Source organism: Jaculus jaculus, chromosome 3 (genome assembly GCF_020740685.1).
Source record: "Jaculus jaculus isolate mJacJac1 chromosome 3, mJacJac1.mat.Y.cur, whole genome shotgun sequence".
Classification (NCBI taxonomy): Eukaryota; Metazoa; Chordata; class Mammalia; order Rodentia; family Dipodidae; genus Jaculus; species Jaculus jaculus.
This window is the reverse complement of record NC_059104.1, coordinates 184,074,527-184,087,311: the sequence shown is the minus strand read 5'-3', so window position 1 is coordinate 184,087,311 and position 12,785 is coordinate 184,074,527. Positions and strand designations below refer to the sequence as shown.

The window sequence follows — 12,785 nt, the reverse complement described above, 5'->3', positions numbered from 1 at the left end:
CAGTTCAGAATGGGTTTTGTGGGAGAACCCTTGGTACCAGGCACCTGCTCAGAGCTGCTTTCTCAGGCCACACCGCCTCTGCCTCCTGGCCGGGGGCTTCCTCCACAGCGTACAAAAGCTGAGTGAGTTCCTGTCCAGTGCAGAGATTCGTGAGGAGCAGAGTGCTCCCCGAGAACCGGCTCCTCAGGGTTCATCAAGCAAGTACCAGGCAGTGGTAAGTCCCCGGCTGCCCCGGCTGCCCAGGGGCTTTCCTCAAAGTGTGAAGCTCGTGTCCTGTTCAACGGGGGCCCTCACCTTTCCCCATGAAAAGAAGCTCCCAGCCCAAGGTCCGGGTCCTCACCCCCTAACCATCCACAGCCCCTTAAGGTTGTGAACCGTAAGCGTCCAGCCCGGGAGGATGTTCGGGACCTCATGAGCCCGCTGCAGAGGCTGGCCCCTGGCATGGAGGGGGGTGCTGACAACTGCTGTGTCCAGGTGAGTCCTAGAGCCTGTACCCGCACCCTGTCCCTGCCCATCTCCCAGAGGAAGCTCAGCACAACGATGGCCAAGGATCCATGTGCTGGGTCCTCTACACGGAGGTCCCTGGCCTGCCTACAGGAATCCTGAAACCAGGGAGTATTTCCATCCCCACCCAGCAGGTGAACCTCCACCTTCTTCTCAGGAGGGTGCCTTTCCCTGCTCTTCTGCCCAGGACCGTGCTTCAGGGCTGGAATTAGCATCGCCTGACTTTTGTGGGGGAGGGGAGGCAAGGGACACTCCACACTGAATATCCCATGGCCTTTCTGTCCTCTCCTGGGCCATGTTGGGGCGGCCAATGAAGATCATTGGAGGCTTCTTCACCTGGACTCCTGATGGAATCCCAACCCTGTCCAACATCACCATCCGCATCCCCCGAGGTAACACGCGCGCATGCACGCGCACGTGCGCACCATGTCCAACATGGACAGAAAAGGCCAGTGGTCACTTGCGGAGCGCCTTCCTTCTACTCACTCCTGTTGAGTGCTCTAGGGTCTGACGTGGACCCAGGGGTGGGCTCCGCCCTCCAGGCGTGTGTGGGCTGCCTGGGAGTAAAGCAGCAGCAAGGACGAGCGAGGCGGTGCAGCCTGGATGTCAGGCCATCTGTCGCAGACACTCAGACTTGAGCAGCGTAGGAAGTTTCATGAAAACAGAGGGGGTTCCTAGAATGAGCAGAGTCCCCCAGGCCAGGAGGCAGGAAGGTCATTCACGTACAGAGGTGGGTTGTGGTAGGAGCCGGGGTTGGTGTTTGGGAAGGATCTTGAGGAGCTGGACTCCTGCTAGGGAACATTGCAGAGGAGAAGCAGAGTGTGTGGGGAAGTCGAGGGAGGACCTGGGATGCCAGAGAGAGCTGGGGCTCCCGAAGGAAAGGCCGGGGGCAGGGGGAGGGGTGGCTTCTTAGGGAGTCTATGTAGGAGGGGAAAAAAGAGGAGCCCTGAGTCGGTGCATGTGTCTGTTCCCCTGCTGGGTGACGGCTGCTCAGACCCCACCCGGCTCCTCTCCCATCTGCCGCCCTCTGTCCTACAGGCCAGCTGACCATGATCGTGGGGCAGGTGGGCTGTGGCAAGTCCTCACTCCTCCTTGCCACACTGGGGGAGATGCAGAAGGTCTCGGGGGCTGTTTTCTGGAACAGGTAATGTGTCTGCTCAGGGCTCAGCCAGCAGGCAGCCCTCCTTCCACACATCCCTCTCCATGGCGGGTGTGCCATGCATTTATTGAGTGCCCGCTGTGCCTTGAGTCAGAACTTGACAAATGCTGTGCTTTATCTTGCTATGGTCATCAGCATTTATCCAACCCTTACTGTATGACATGCTAGGTGCTTTGCTAATTCCTCGCACGAATGATCTCAGTTAACCCTTCTAGAGAGCACAGTAAGTGTCCGAATCTCGGTATACCGATGAGAGCTGAAGTGGTTTGCCCCAATCCACACAGTTAAAAAGTGACAGAGCTGGAATTCAAACTCGGTTTGGTTTGACTCTTAAATCCCATGTTCACTCAGCTGTACTTCCTGCAATGTGGAACGTTCCAGTGCCAACGCTGGCTCCAGGTCTAGTCATCGGCAAAGCTGATGCAGACCATTCAGCAGCTGAGTGAGGACCAGTCAAAGGAGACTTTCTAGGCAAAGATCGCCATCGTAATTAAAGAGCCAGAAACCCAGGAAGAGTCTACCATGAATCTATTATTTATACCCACCTACTTCTAGAAGGCACTTGAAGTTAGTTGATAAAAAGATGCATATAAAATGGAATCTTTTTAAGTGGTAGGAAAAGAAAAGCCAAGAAATGAAGAATGTGTGGAGAGGTGTGCATGACCCAGAGGCTGCAGCCATCCCTACGGAGACTGGCTGAGTGCCCTGCTGTGACCAGAACAAAGAGACACCCTAGACCCCCAGCTGGGGTTCACAGCTCTTGTTCAGGACTAACCCAACTCAAAGCAAGAGCTACATTTCCCTGCCAGTCATTTTTAGGAAGAAATCATTCGAGATAGCAGGCTTTCATAAGCTTGTGTACAAGGCTGAGCGAAGAGGACTTTGGGCCTAACGTCCAAAGCAGCTGCACACTCGTTGCCTGCTTTTCCAAAGTGTCCCTGCATGCCACACCCTACAGTGGCAAGCCTCCCTCCTCCATGTGGCCACAGCTGGTTCAACAAGAGGAGGAGGAGATCAGTGAGACCCCAAAGAACAACGCGCTCTGCAGTAAAGAGGGGACCCCACTGCGATTGAGCAAGGGCTCGTCCAGTGGAAAAAGCAGACGGGGAACAGGAAGGTGTTCCAGACAGGGCTTGCTGACATTAACAAGTCTGGGAGCCTGCAGCACTTGGGGTGCAGGGGGTGCCACTGTAGGAGATGGGACTGGTCATGTATACCTAATTTAAATCAGATGTGCCAGGCCCAGGAAATAAGAGTGAGCTCAAAGGTCATAGAAGCCCCATGCTTCTGCTAAAAGGTGATGAGAAGAGCCGTAGGGCCAAGGAACTAGAAGGGAGACCAGTTAGGAGCTCATTACAGTAGCTTAGAAGTGACCTTGGCCTTTGTCTTGCAAAAATCCTGGGCACCCTGACAACTTTGGACCCCCTTCCCCAGGCTTGGGTTAAGCATGGAGGCTGTAGGTTGAGTGCCCTTCATGACGGGAGGAGCCTGGCCCTCAGATGTGGCATGTCATATCTTCATGGAAATGAGGCGCTTGTAAATGAGCCAAGAACAAGAGGTTGGGGCGGTAGCTCTTCCCATGCGTGTGCCTGCACCAGAGCTCAGCGCCACACCAGGCTGCTCGTCCTCACCAAGCCCTGGTGACTGGGCAGCCAGACAGAGCTCCAGGAGGCCCAAGTGAGGAGGCTGGGGGATCAGAAGGTACAGCATGGGGACTGCTGTGGGGCCACGGGGCTCAGCTTGTTGGTACAACTGTTCATTTATTCCTGCAAGGACCAAATGAGCTAAGTTTGGCTGGGTAGGCAGGGGCAGCGGCTCTGGAGCCAAACTGCCAGCTTCAGATTTGTCTGCTTATTTTTTGTTGTTGTTGTTTATTTTGGGGTTTGTTTTTTTTTTGGAAAATTCCATAAGCTTCCGGTCCCAGTTTCCCCTTTTAACCCATGGGTTGCTATGAGGATTAACCTACCATGTAGCAAGTGCCCTCTAACTATTATGATAAACTATTAATCAGTCATAGGTCTCTTTGCCAAGAACAAACTTCCCCTGGTGCTCTTTAGCCGTACTCCAGCGTGTCTCCCTGGACAGAATGTAGTGACCTCCCTGCAGGCAGGAACCACATCTCATTTGTCTCTTGAAGCCCATGGTGCCTTTGGTAACCGAATTCCTTTGCTAAATGAGTAAAACAGGAACAACTTGAGACCTTTAGGAGACTGCCAGTATAAATTTGTCTGGATTCGTCTCTCTCCCACAAGCCTTTGCCCAAACGGTCCAAGCCGACCTCCGAGCTCCTCCACCCACTCTGGAAAGGAGCCAGTCCTGTTCCTGGGTCTCACGCAGTATGCTCACCCGCCTCTGCAAGGCGCTGGGCTCCTTGAGGTGCCGTGATATGCCACAGGAGCCCAGGGCAGGACATCTGTTTTGTGAACCGCTCTGTGTAGGCTGGAAAGGGAAGGTTCTGCCCCTTGTCCTCAGGGAGCTTACAGGGCCCAGGTGGACAGGGCCATGCCAGAGGGTCACCAGGGTGGGCAGAGAGTCCATCGGCTGAGACCACACAGTCAGAGCAGAGCCTGGCTCAGAGTTTCAGGGCCACGTGGCTCCCAAGCACCCCCTTTCATGAGTCACCATCCCCTGCCTGGCTCTCATTAACTACAGTGAACTGTCAACTTGGGAATTTGCAGAGTCCCTGTGCAATCGTTAAGAAGAAAACGTTTTAATGAAAAGTCAATATTAGCAGACACACTCAGGCTCAGTTTCTTTGTCAGAAAGTGAAGAATGGGGCTGTTAATATGGCGCTAGTGTGACTTTGGACTCACCCTCCAAGCAGGAAGTAGGCGCAGGAAAGCATCGGGTGGGAAGAGGTTTCCATGCCAAGCAGGAACTGCAAGTCCACTCTCCCTGGGGCACCCCGCTGCCCCTGCCGCCTGTGAAGGAGCCCACATGTATCCCCTGTGCTACCTCAGTCTGTGCCCGCTCGGGGGCCTGTTGCCCTGTGGTTGGCTCAAAGGCTACCTGTGAGCGTGTCTGACTCCCCAGAAGGTGAGGAGAGGCCTTCTAAGCCCTGGGTTGATGTGCCGCACAGTACCCAGAGCCCTTGGGGAGGAAAGGTCAGGGGCTCAGGTGCCCCGGGGTTTCCTGGAGAAACAAAAACTTGGCAAGAGGCTTCGAAAGAACCAGTCAGGCCTGGGAACCAGGCGGCCTCTCCTCGTTCTGACTCGGCCTCTCCTGGCTCTGTGACCTGGGCAGGGTGACTTCACCTCTCTAGTGTTCACTGTCCTCCTCTAGGTCAGTGAGAACCCTGTCTTTTCCGTCTTAAGCTTGGGTCTTGAGAGCCAATGGCAACAATTAGACAGGGCGCTGTGGGTGAAAGGAAACATTCCAGACAGTCACAGGCCTACAGCAAGCAGGACCACTGGCTGTGGAAACCTGTAAGTCCAAAGCTCTTCCCACCCCACTTTCCCTTCCCTTTCAATTTTTTAAACATATACTTTCGTCTTACTTATTTATTTAAGAGAGAGAAAGACAGAAGAGAGAGAGAGAATGGGCATGCCAGGGCCTCTAGCCACCGCAAACGAACTCCAGATGCATGAGCCACCTTGTGCATCTGGCCTACATGGGTACTGGGGATTCGATCTTGGGCCCTTAGGCTTCATAGGCAAGCACCTTAAGCACAAAACCATCTCTCCAGCCACCCCCCCTTTTGATTTTTGATTTTGCTGAGATCTTAAATGACTGTTGGGACCTATGTTAGTTACTTTGTTTTATTGTGACAAAAATACTGAGTGAATAACTTAAAGAAGGAGAGATTTATTTTGGCTCCAGAGGTTTAAATCATAGTCCTTGGCCCTGCAGAGTCTGCTGAGACAGATCATGGCAACTGGGACCATGTGCAGCAAGAAGCTTCTGCACTTCAGGGCTGATAGAAAGAAAGGAGAGATAGACAGACGGGTGACAACAGGATGCTGCCAGACACTAAACCTATTGTTCCAGCTAGCTGCCACCTCCCAAGTTTTCTATGACCTCCAAAAATAGCATCACCAACTGGGGACCGGGGATTCAACACATGAGCCGGGGGGTGCATTTCATATTCTGTTCCCCTCTGCCTGTACTCTGATGACCACACACTGGACACAAGAACAATTTCTCCCAGTTATACAATTCCACATCCTTCCCTCCAACCATTAGGATGTATAGTCAAAAAGCAGGGAAGCCTTGGAGATTCAAACCATAGGCCACATTCTTCTTATCTCTCCACGCTGCCTGTCTCCATATGCTGTATTCTTCTCTGCCTAGCAATTCCCTCCCTCCATATCTGCCCCTCCATATCTGCCCCCTCTATATCCTCCCCTCCATATCTGCCCTCTCCATATCTGCCCCTCCATATCCACCCCTCCATATCTGCCCTCTCCATATCTGCCCCTCCATATCCACCCCTCCATATCTGCCCCTCCATATCTGCCCCCTCTATATCCTCCCCTCCATATCTACCCTTCCATATCTGCCCCCTCCATATCCACCCCTCCATATCTGCCCCCCCTCCATATCTGCTACTGGGTCCTTCCAACCCTTCAAGTTTCAACTCAGCTGACTTCATTTCTTTCTCTTCCAGATGTCTTAAAAATAACATTTTCTGACTAGTCTGGTGGTTTAGGCTTTTTATCCCATCTACTTGGGAGGCTGAGGCAGGATTGCAAGTTCAAGGTCAGTCCAGGCTACTGAGAGAGTTCAAGGCCAGCCTAGGCAACCTAGCAAGTCCCTGGCTCAGAGTTAAAAAAAAAAAAAATACAGAGATGAGAGCTATATCTCATAGCAGAATGCTTGCCTAGCATGTGAAAAACTTAATCCCAGTGCCACAGAAATAAATAGCACTATTTTTGTATTCTAAAAGAATATGCATTAAAGCCAGGCGTGGTTGCACATGCCTTTGATCCCAGCACTTGGGAGTCAGAGGTAAGAGAATCACTGTGAGTTCGAGGCCACCCTGAGACTATGTAGTGAATTCCAGGTCAGCCTGGGCTACAGCAAGACCCTAACCTTGAAAAACCAAAAGAATAAAATAAAATAAATAAGAATAGCATTGAAGTAGGAAGTACATATAAATATAAAGGAGATTTTATAATCACACAATAACTCCATGTTCTAGAAATTTCCTCTTTCTTCTGTTTCTTTACATATTTTATGTAAGTACTTTTCCCCCAAAGTTCTCTAATACTTTGTTGTTCCTATTTCCCTCTGGGCTGTTATACCTTTCTGAGTTCTGCCTGTTTGATTCGCCCATCATGCTGTGAGCCTCTGGAGGCAGGCTTTGTGACTGGATTCTGCTTGGCACACACATGCCCAGCATCTAACTGGCTAGAGGGAGGGAGCTGCAAGGGGCAGGCAGAGAAGAAACTGCCCCAGTGCTCACTTGAGACTCCAACAGTCAGTGAAAGAAGTGGCTTCCAGACGACGATTCTTTACCTGTTGAAGTCAGACAGGTACACACAATGCCTAAGGACAGACAGCTCACACTAAGGGGCTTGAAGGAGGAGTTGAACCTAGACTTACACCACAGCATCTCTCTTTGTCAAAACAAAACACACAGCTCTCTCCTCAAAAGGGATAAGAGATAGTTTATTCTGGAGCCAAATATGAGTGACCATGGCCCAGGAACACAAATTCGTGTTCCAGCATATTAACAATTTCATGAAGGTTTATAATTAGAGCGCAAATGAGTCATTTAACCAAGATACTTTCCAAATGCATTGGTGGGAACCTGAGGTAGGCAGTTACAGCACAGCAGGCAATCTTTGCTATAGGCCTCAGATGCCATCAGATACCATTCCTAGCCTTTGGGTTGGTGGTCTGTTAGTACATTCCAAAAAGGTTTTGCCTAATCACCTGATAGTCACAAGGATTTTAAGTCAGACACAGAGGTGAGCAAATGTGCGGCTATTAAGGGGCTAAAGGTAACCCAAGGTAATTGGCTCTAATCCTGCGACATACCATCTCTCTGTGATCACAGGAGTTCTGTCAGTCCACTTGGCTTTGTTGGAAGTACACGCAGCACTTTTCAGGAACTTAAACTCACAGCTCTAGAGCTGGAGAGATGGCTTAGTGATTAAGGCACTTGCCTGCAAAACCTAAGGAACCAGATTCAATTCCCCAACACCCACGTAAACACAAGGCAGCGCATGCTTCTAAAGCTTGTTTCCAGTGGCTAGAAGCCCTGGTGCACCCATTCCCCTTCTTTCTACCTGCCTCTTTCTCTCTCTCAAATAAATAAGTAAATAAATTAAGTATTTTAAAAAACAAAACAATTGACAGCTGTGTCTGTTACATGGAGCCTATTCGGGAGCAGTTGGCCTCGATGTGCTCATCTGTAACGTGGGAAGAGGACAAATGCAGTCATAGGGTGAGAGCATCAGTGTAGTTTGCGCTGTACGGGGGAATAGCCCATGGTGAGGGCTTCGTCCCTCCCTTCTTCCCTAATGATCGCTAGGTCTGCTAATGAGCTCCATTTAGTATAGATCTTCCATGGGCTAAGCACCGTGGGGAGCTGAACAGGATGCTTTTCCTGCCTTGAAATCCCACTGGACGCACAAGGCTTGCCCAAGTGGACAGAGCGCAAGGCAGTCCATTAGGAGTGCTAATTGAGCGGCTGGATGGTGCCCTGAGTCAGACCGGGGTCCTCCGAGAGGCCCAGATGTCTGGACTCCAGCCGGGCAGGAGGGCTCCAGAGAGAAGCTCATCTTCCAGCTGCAGCCACAGAGCTGGGATTTGTCAGCTCTGGATTTTTATCTCTATAAAGCATAAATTACAGCAATCTGGAGTTCGGAGAAGTCAGATTTGGAAGAGAGGATGCACAAGCTCTGAGGAAAGCGCCAGAGGGGACTGGTGATTACAAATGCATCATGGCCTCCATCGCTCCTGCCCTGAAGCAGGAGTGTCTGCCCGTGTCTGTCCTCCTGGTTACCCTGACAAGAAGGCATTCCTCTGAGCTGTCGTGGGAAGTAATGCAGTGTGAGCATTTGAGGGGTGAAAGGTTGGAGCTGGCTTACTCTGCCATTTTCCGCCTGGGTGACTTTGGGCAGGTTACTTAGCCTCTCTCTGAGCCTCCCTGCAAAGTGGAGCTGAAAACTTACAACAAGCCTTCCTATGGTTACTTAGTACATTAAGAGTGATAATTCTCTTACTGTGCTTATCACAGTGCGTATAGACGTTCAATAAATGTTGGCTGTTCTCAGCCCATCAAGGTATAATCTTGGTGGTTGGGCGTGGTGGAAGAAACGTCTTGAAGTCCCAGCACTTGGAAGGTGAAGGCAGGAGGACCAGGAGTTCAAAACCAGTCTCAGGGCTGGAGAGATGGCTTAGCGGTTAAGGCGTTTTCCTACAAAGTCAAAGGACCCAGGTCCGATTACCCAGTGCCCACATAAAGCCAGATGCACAAGGTAGCGCATCTGTCTGGAGTTCATTTGCAGTGCATAGAGACCCTGGCATACCCATTCTCTTTCTCAAATAAATAAATATATAAATAAATAAAATATAAAAATAAATAAACAAAACCAGTCTCAACTACATATTGAGTTTCAGACCAGCCTGTACTACATGAGATCCTATCTCAACAACAAAGAAGGAAAGTACACATTTCATCAGTAAGGGGTGTGTGTGTGTGTGTGTGTGTGTGTGTGTGTGTGTGTATGTTAAAATGCAGGATTTTGGGTACAGGGAGAAACTAGATTCCGTAAAGATGCAGGAGATACAAAGCCCACGGACCCCAACTTTCGGGTCCTTATCTGAGTTAGCAAAAAAATGAAAAACATAGACTCAGAGGAGGGCAAATTATGAATTATGTTTATTTTAGGGGGAGTTAGGATCCAGTGAAAGGCTCACAGAAAGGCCCAAGCCAGAAACTGTTCTCCCTCTTCCTAGCCAAGCTAGTAAGGAGGAGAGGAAATGGAGAAAATCTCTCCCACACAGTGAGAAGTCTAGACGCCCACAGAGACACGTGTGGAAAACAAAGCATGAGAGCCAAGCCGCCAGGGTCAGAGAAGACCAGGAGATGGTAAAGGACTCAGCTTGACAGGAGGCCATACATGTGGAAAAACAAGAAAGAGCCCAACAGGAAGGCGGGGTCGCACAAGGGAGAGGCGTACCCACGTGCGAGTCCAGAGCGAGAAGTCAAGAGATTTGCACCTGTGCTCAGGCTCCGTCATGTGGGTCAGACATCCAGTTGCTATGAGCTGGTCATCACACTCAGGTGTGTAAGGGAGACACCTGATGGATTTGGGAGACTGGAGAGGCTGATTTAGGAGGGGCCAAGCCACAGGGGTGTCAAGCCTGGGAAGAGGCCAGAAGTTGTCACTGGAGTGGATGCTGGCAGCCATCTTGAACGAGACTGGGTCAGGCACAGGTTCTAATCCTGGCAGGGCAGGCAGGCATCTCCTTGGGCCTCTGTCCCTGGATGACTACCTATGAAAAGCAGATTGTCTTGCACCTACTCTCCTTCAGTATTGGGCTGGGACTGGGAACACAGCACCCGAAGTCCCCACACCTGCTATTTTGCAGCAGCTTTTCTTACTGTAAGACACATGTTTGTTGGTGTTGTGTTGTTTGTGTGTAGGATGCGGTGTGTATGTGAGTGTTGTTTGTGTGTAGGATGTGGTGTGTATGTGAGCTAGGGGCATGCACATGTGTGTGTCCCATGTGCATACATGCAGAGGCCAGAGGAAGAAGAGGGTTGATTCCTCTTCTGTCGCTCCTTACCTCATTTTCTGAGACAGAGCTACTGAATCGAGAGCTCCCTGTTTTTCAGCAAACATAGCAATTATTATCCTGTCTCCAGCAGCCCCAGCATTCAGGCTACGGGCATGTGGCCATGCCTAGATTGTAATGTGGGTGCTGGGGAACAAACTCAGGTCCTTATGTTTGCACAGCCAGTGCTCCTAACCTCCTGAGCCATCTCCCCTTTCCAAAGATGGATTTTCACCACAGTGCACTGCACTCAAGCAATCTGAGAAAAACTCAGCGGAACTGAATTCCAAGCATACTGATGTTTTCTGTTTTAAAGAGATTACACCGCTTATTGCTGATCCATTACTGGGTTCCTCAGTTGGAGAAACACTGTGGGAAATGATTGTAACTGTGGGAGAGTCACTTGCCCTCCCTGGACTTTAGTTGTCCCAACTCTGAAACCACCGGCTGCCCAGCCAGCGTCGCTGCTGGGTGCTGACTGAGCCTGAGCAGGGTGTCTAGCCATTGCTGTGGGAGGGCAGAGACTGAGAAGAGGAGCTTTCGCCCCAGTGAAGCCATGGGGACCCCCGGGGAAGGGAGAGAGGGACAGGTAGAGACTCCTTCTCCCAAAGCTCCAGTGCAGTGGAAAGGCGGCAGGGGAGTAACTGGTGTTCTCTTCTTGTCTGTGCCCCAACAGCCTTCCTGACAACGAGGGAGAAGACCCCAGGTAGGCCTCGGGGTGCTGGAAGGGGTGGGAATGCTCACTGTGAATTCAGGACTGTGCAGCCCACTTTCCTCAGAGGCAGGAAGCTGAGCCACGCACCTCACTGAGGGCAAAACTTGGGAGAAGAGAAGCTCGGACGTTACAATGCGTTGCGTCCATCCAGAGGGTCGCGGTACCTAAGCAGACACCAGCAGCTGTGCTGTTGCCATCCTGGTGATTGCCAGTGACGTCAGGGAAGCCGTTTGTTAGGGGTGGGCGGAGGGAGGGACGTGGGCAGGGCATGGAGGCGGCTCGGCTGCTGGAGGGCTTGCCTAGCACAAGCCGCGCGCTGTGTAAAGTGGGTAGAGGGCAGATGCCTGTAACCTCCTGTACTCAGCTATATAGTGAGCTTGAGACCAGCAGCCTGTCTCAAAAAAAAAAAAAAAGAAAGAAAGAAAAGAAAAAAGAAAAGAAAAGAAAAGGTGTCATGTCAAGGAGAGTCAGAAAGCAGATTAGTGGCTGCTAGAGGCTAGAGGGAGGACAAGGGAATAAACACTGACTGCCAGTGTATACAGGACTTATTTATGGGATGACTATGTTCTGGAAGTAGACAGCGATGTTGTTTGTTCAATCTTATCAATAAAGTAAAAACCAGGCGTGGTGGCCACATCTTTAATCCCAGCACTCCGGAGGCAGAGGTAGGAGGATTATGAGAGATCAAGGCCACCCTGAGACTACAGAGTGAACTCCAGGTCGGCCTGGGCTACAGTGAGACCCTACCTCAAAAAACAAAAACAAAATTTTTTTAATTAGAAATATTTTTTTACTGTGGGTGGGAGCCACCCATTGAGCCTTTACCCTCCAACACCACTGTGCCCTCTGCCCTTTCTGCCACCTTGTCTCCAGTGCGATAACAGGCTCAGCCTCTCAAGCCATAGCGGTCATGTTTCTTGAGCCAAAAGCCAGACACAGCATGTGACAAGAAGGCATGTGTAGAATGGGAATGAAGTGACAGAATGCTTGGCAGCGGGGAGGTTCGGGGCTGTCCAGAGCCCATGGGCGCCTCACCCAGTGTGTCCTTCCCGGAAGATCCTCCAGATTCCACGCCTGTCTTCTGACAGGCCACATGGGGCTAGAGCTCGTGCCGAGAGAACCCGACCCAGCAGTAGGTGGCTACCCAGATGGGACAGGTGCTGGCATGGGCTGCCTGGCCTGACCTGGCTAAGGCCAGAGAACTGTGCTCAACTGGGCGCAGCCCTGGGGGCCCAGGCTTCAGCTGCTCATTGGAGCCTAGATGTGAGGCCAGGCCTGGGAAGGCCGTGTATCTGGCCTCTGACTGCCGCAAGAGCCCATGCCATGAGGTCTTCCCCCGTCGACCTACTAAATGAAGTGGGTCCCAGGGTCTCCTTATAGAGCCATGTGGTCAGGCAATAGCAGCTCCCCAAGACTGGCTACACTGAAAGCCTCATGGGTAGCTGCCAGCTGGGTCCCAGGGATTTATGGAGGGACCGGTAAGGTTTGAGGGGGCTAGACGTCTCCTTGAAGTCCATCAGGATGAACCTGACCCGTGTCTTTCCTCCCCCACAGCAGCCCAGAGCGGGAGACGGTGGCCGACTCCGATGTCAGGTACCAAGGCTGGAGCACGTGGTCTCCAGGGAAGGCTCCCTGCAGCGGCTCCTGGGCCTGTGAAGCCATAGTGCCCTGGGGCGG

The 12,785-nt window shown here is 51.5% G+C and overlaps 1 protein-coding gene across 1 annotated transcript in view; it reads left to right on the top strand.

Moving 5' to 3' along the window:
- Positions 1 to 12,785, top strand: part of Abcc8 (ATP binding cassette subfamily C member 8) — a 100,501-nt gene that overhangs the window by 65,583 nt on the left and 22,133 nt on the right. Inside the window, exons 13-18 of the mRNA XM_004650830.3 lie at positions 109 to 214; positions 358 to 474; positions 821 to 896; positions 1,543 to 1,648; positions 11,070 to 11,099; positions 12,663 to 12,701. Of these exons, the coding sequence (XP_004650887.1) occupies positions 109 to 214; positions 358 to 474; positions 821 to 896; positions 1,543 to 1,648; positions 11,070 to 11,099; positions 12,663 to 12,701 (474 nt within the window). The remainder of the gene's footprint in view (positions 1 to 108; positions 215 to 357; positions 475 to 820; positions 897 to 1,542; positions 1,649 to 11,069; positions 11,100 to 12,662; positions 12,702 to 12,785) is intronic.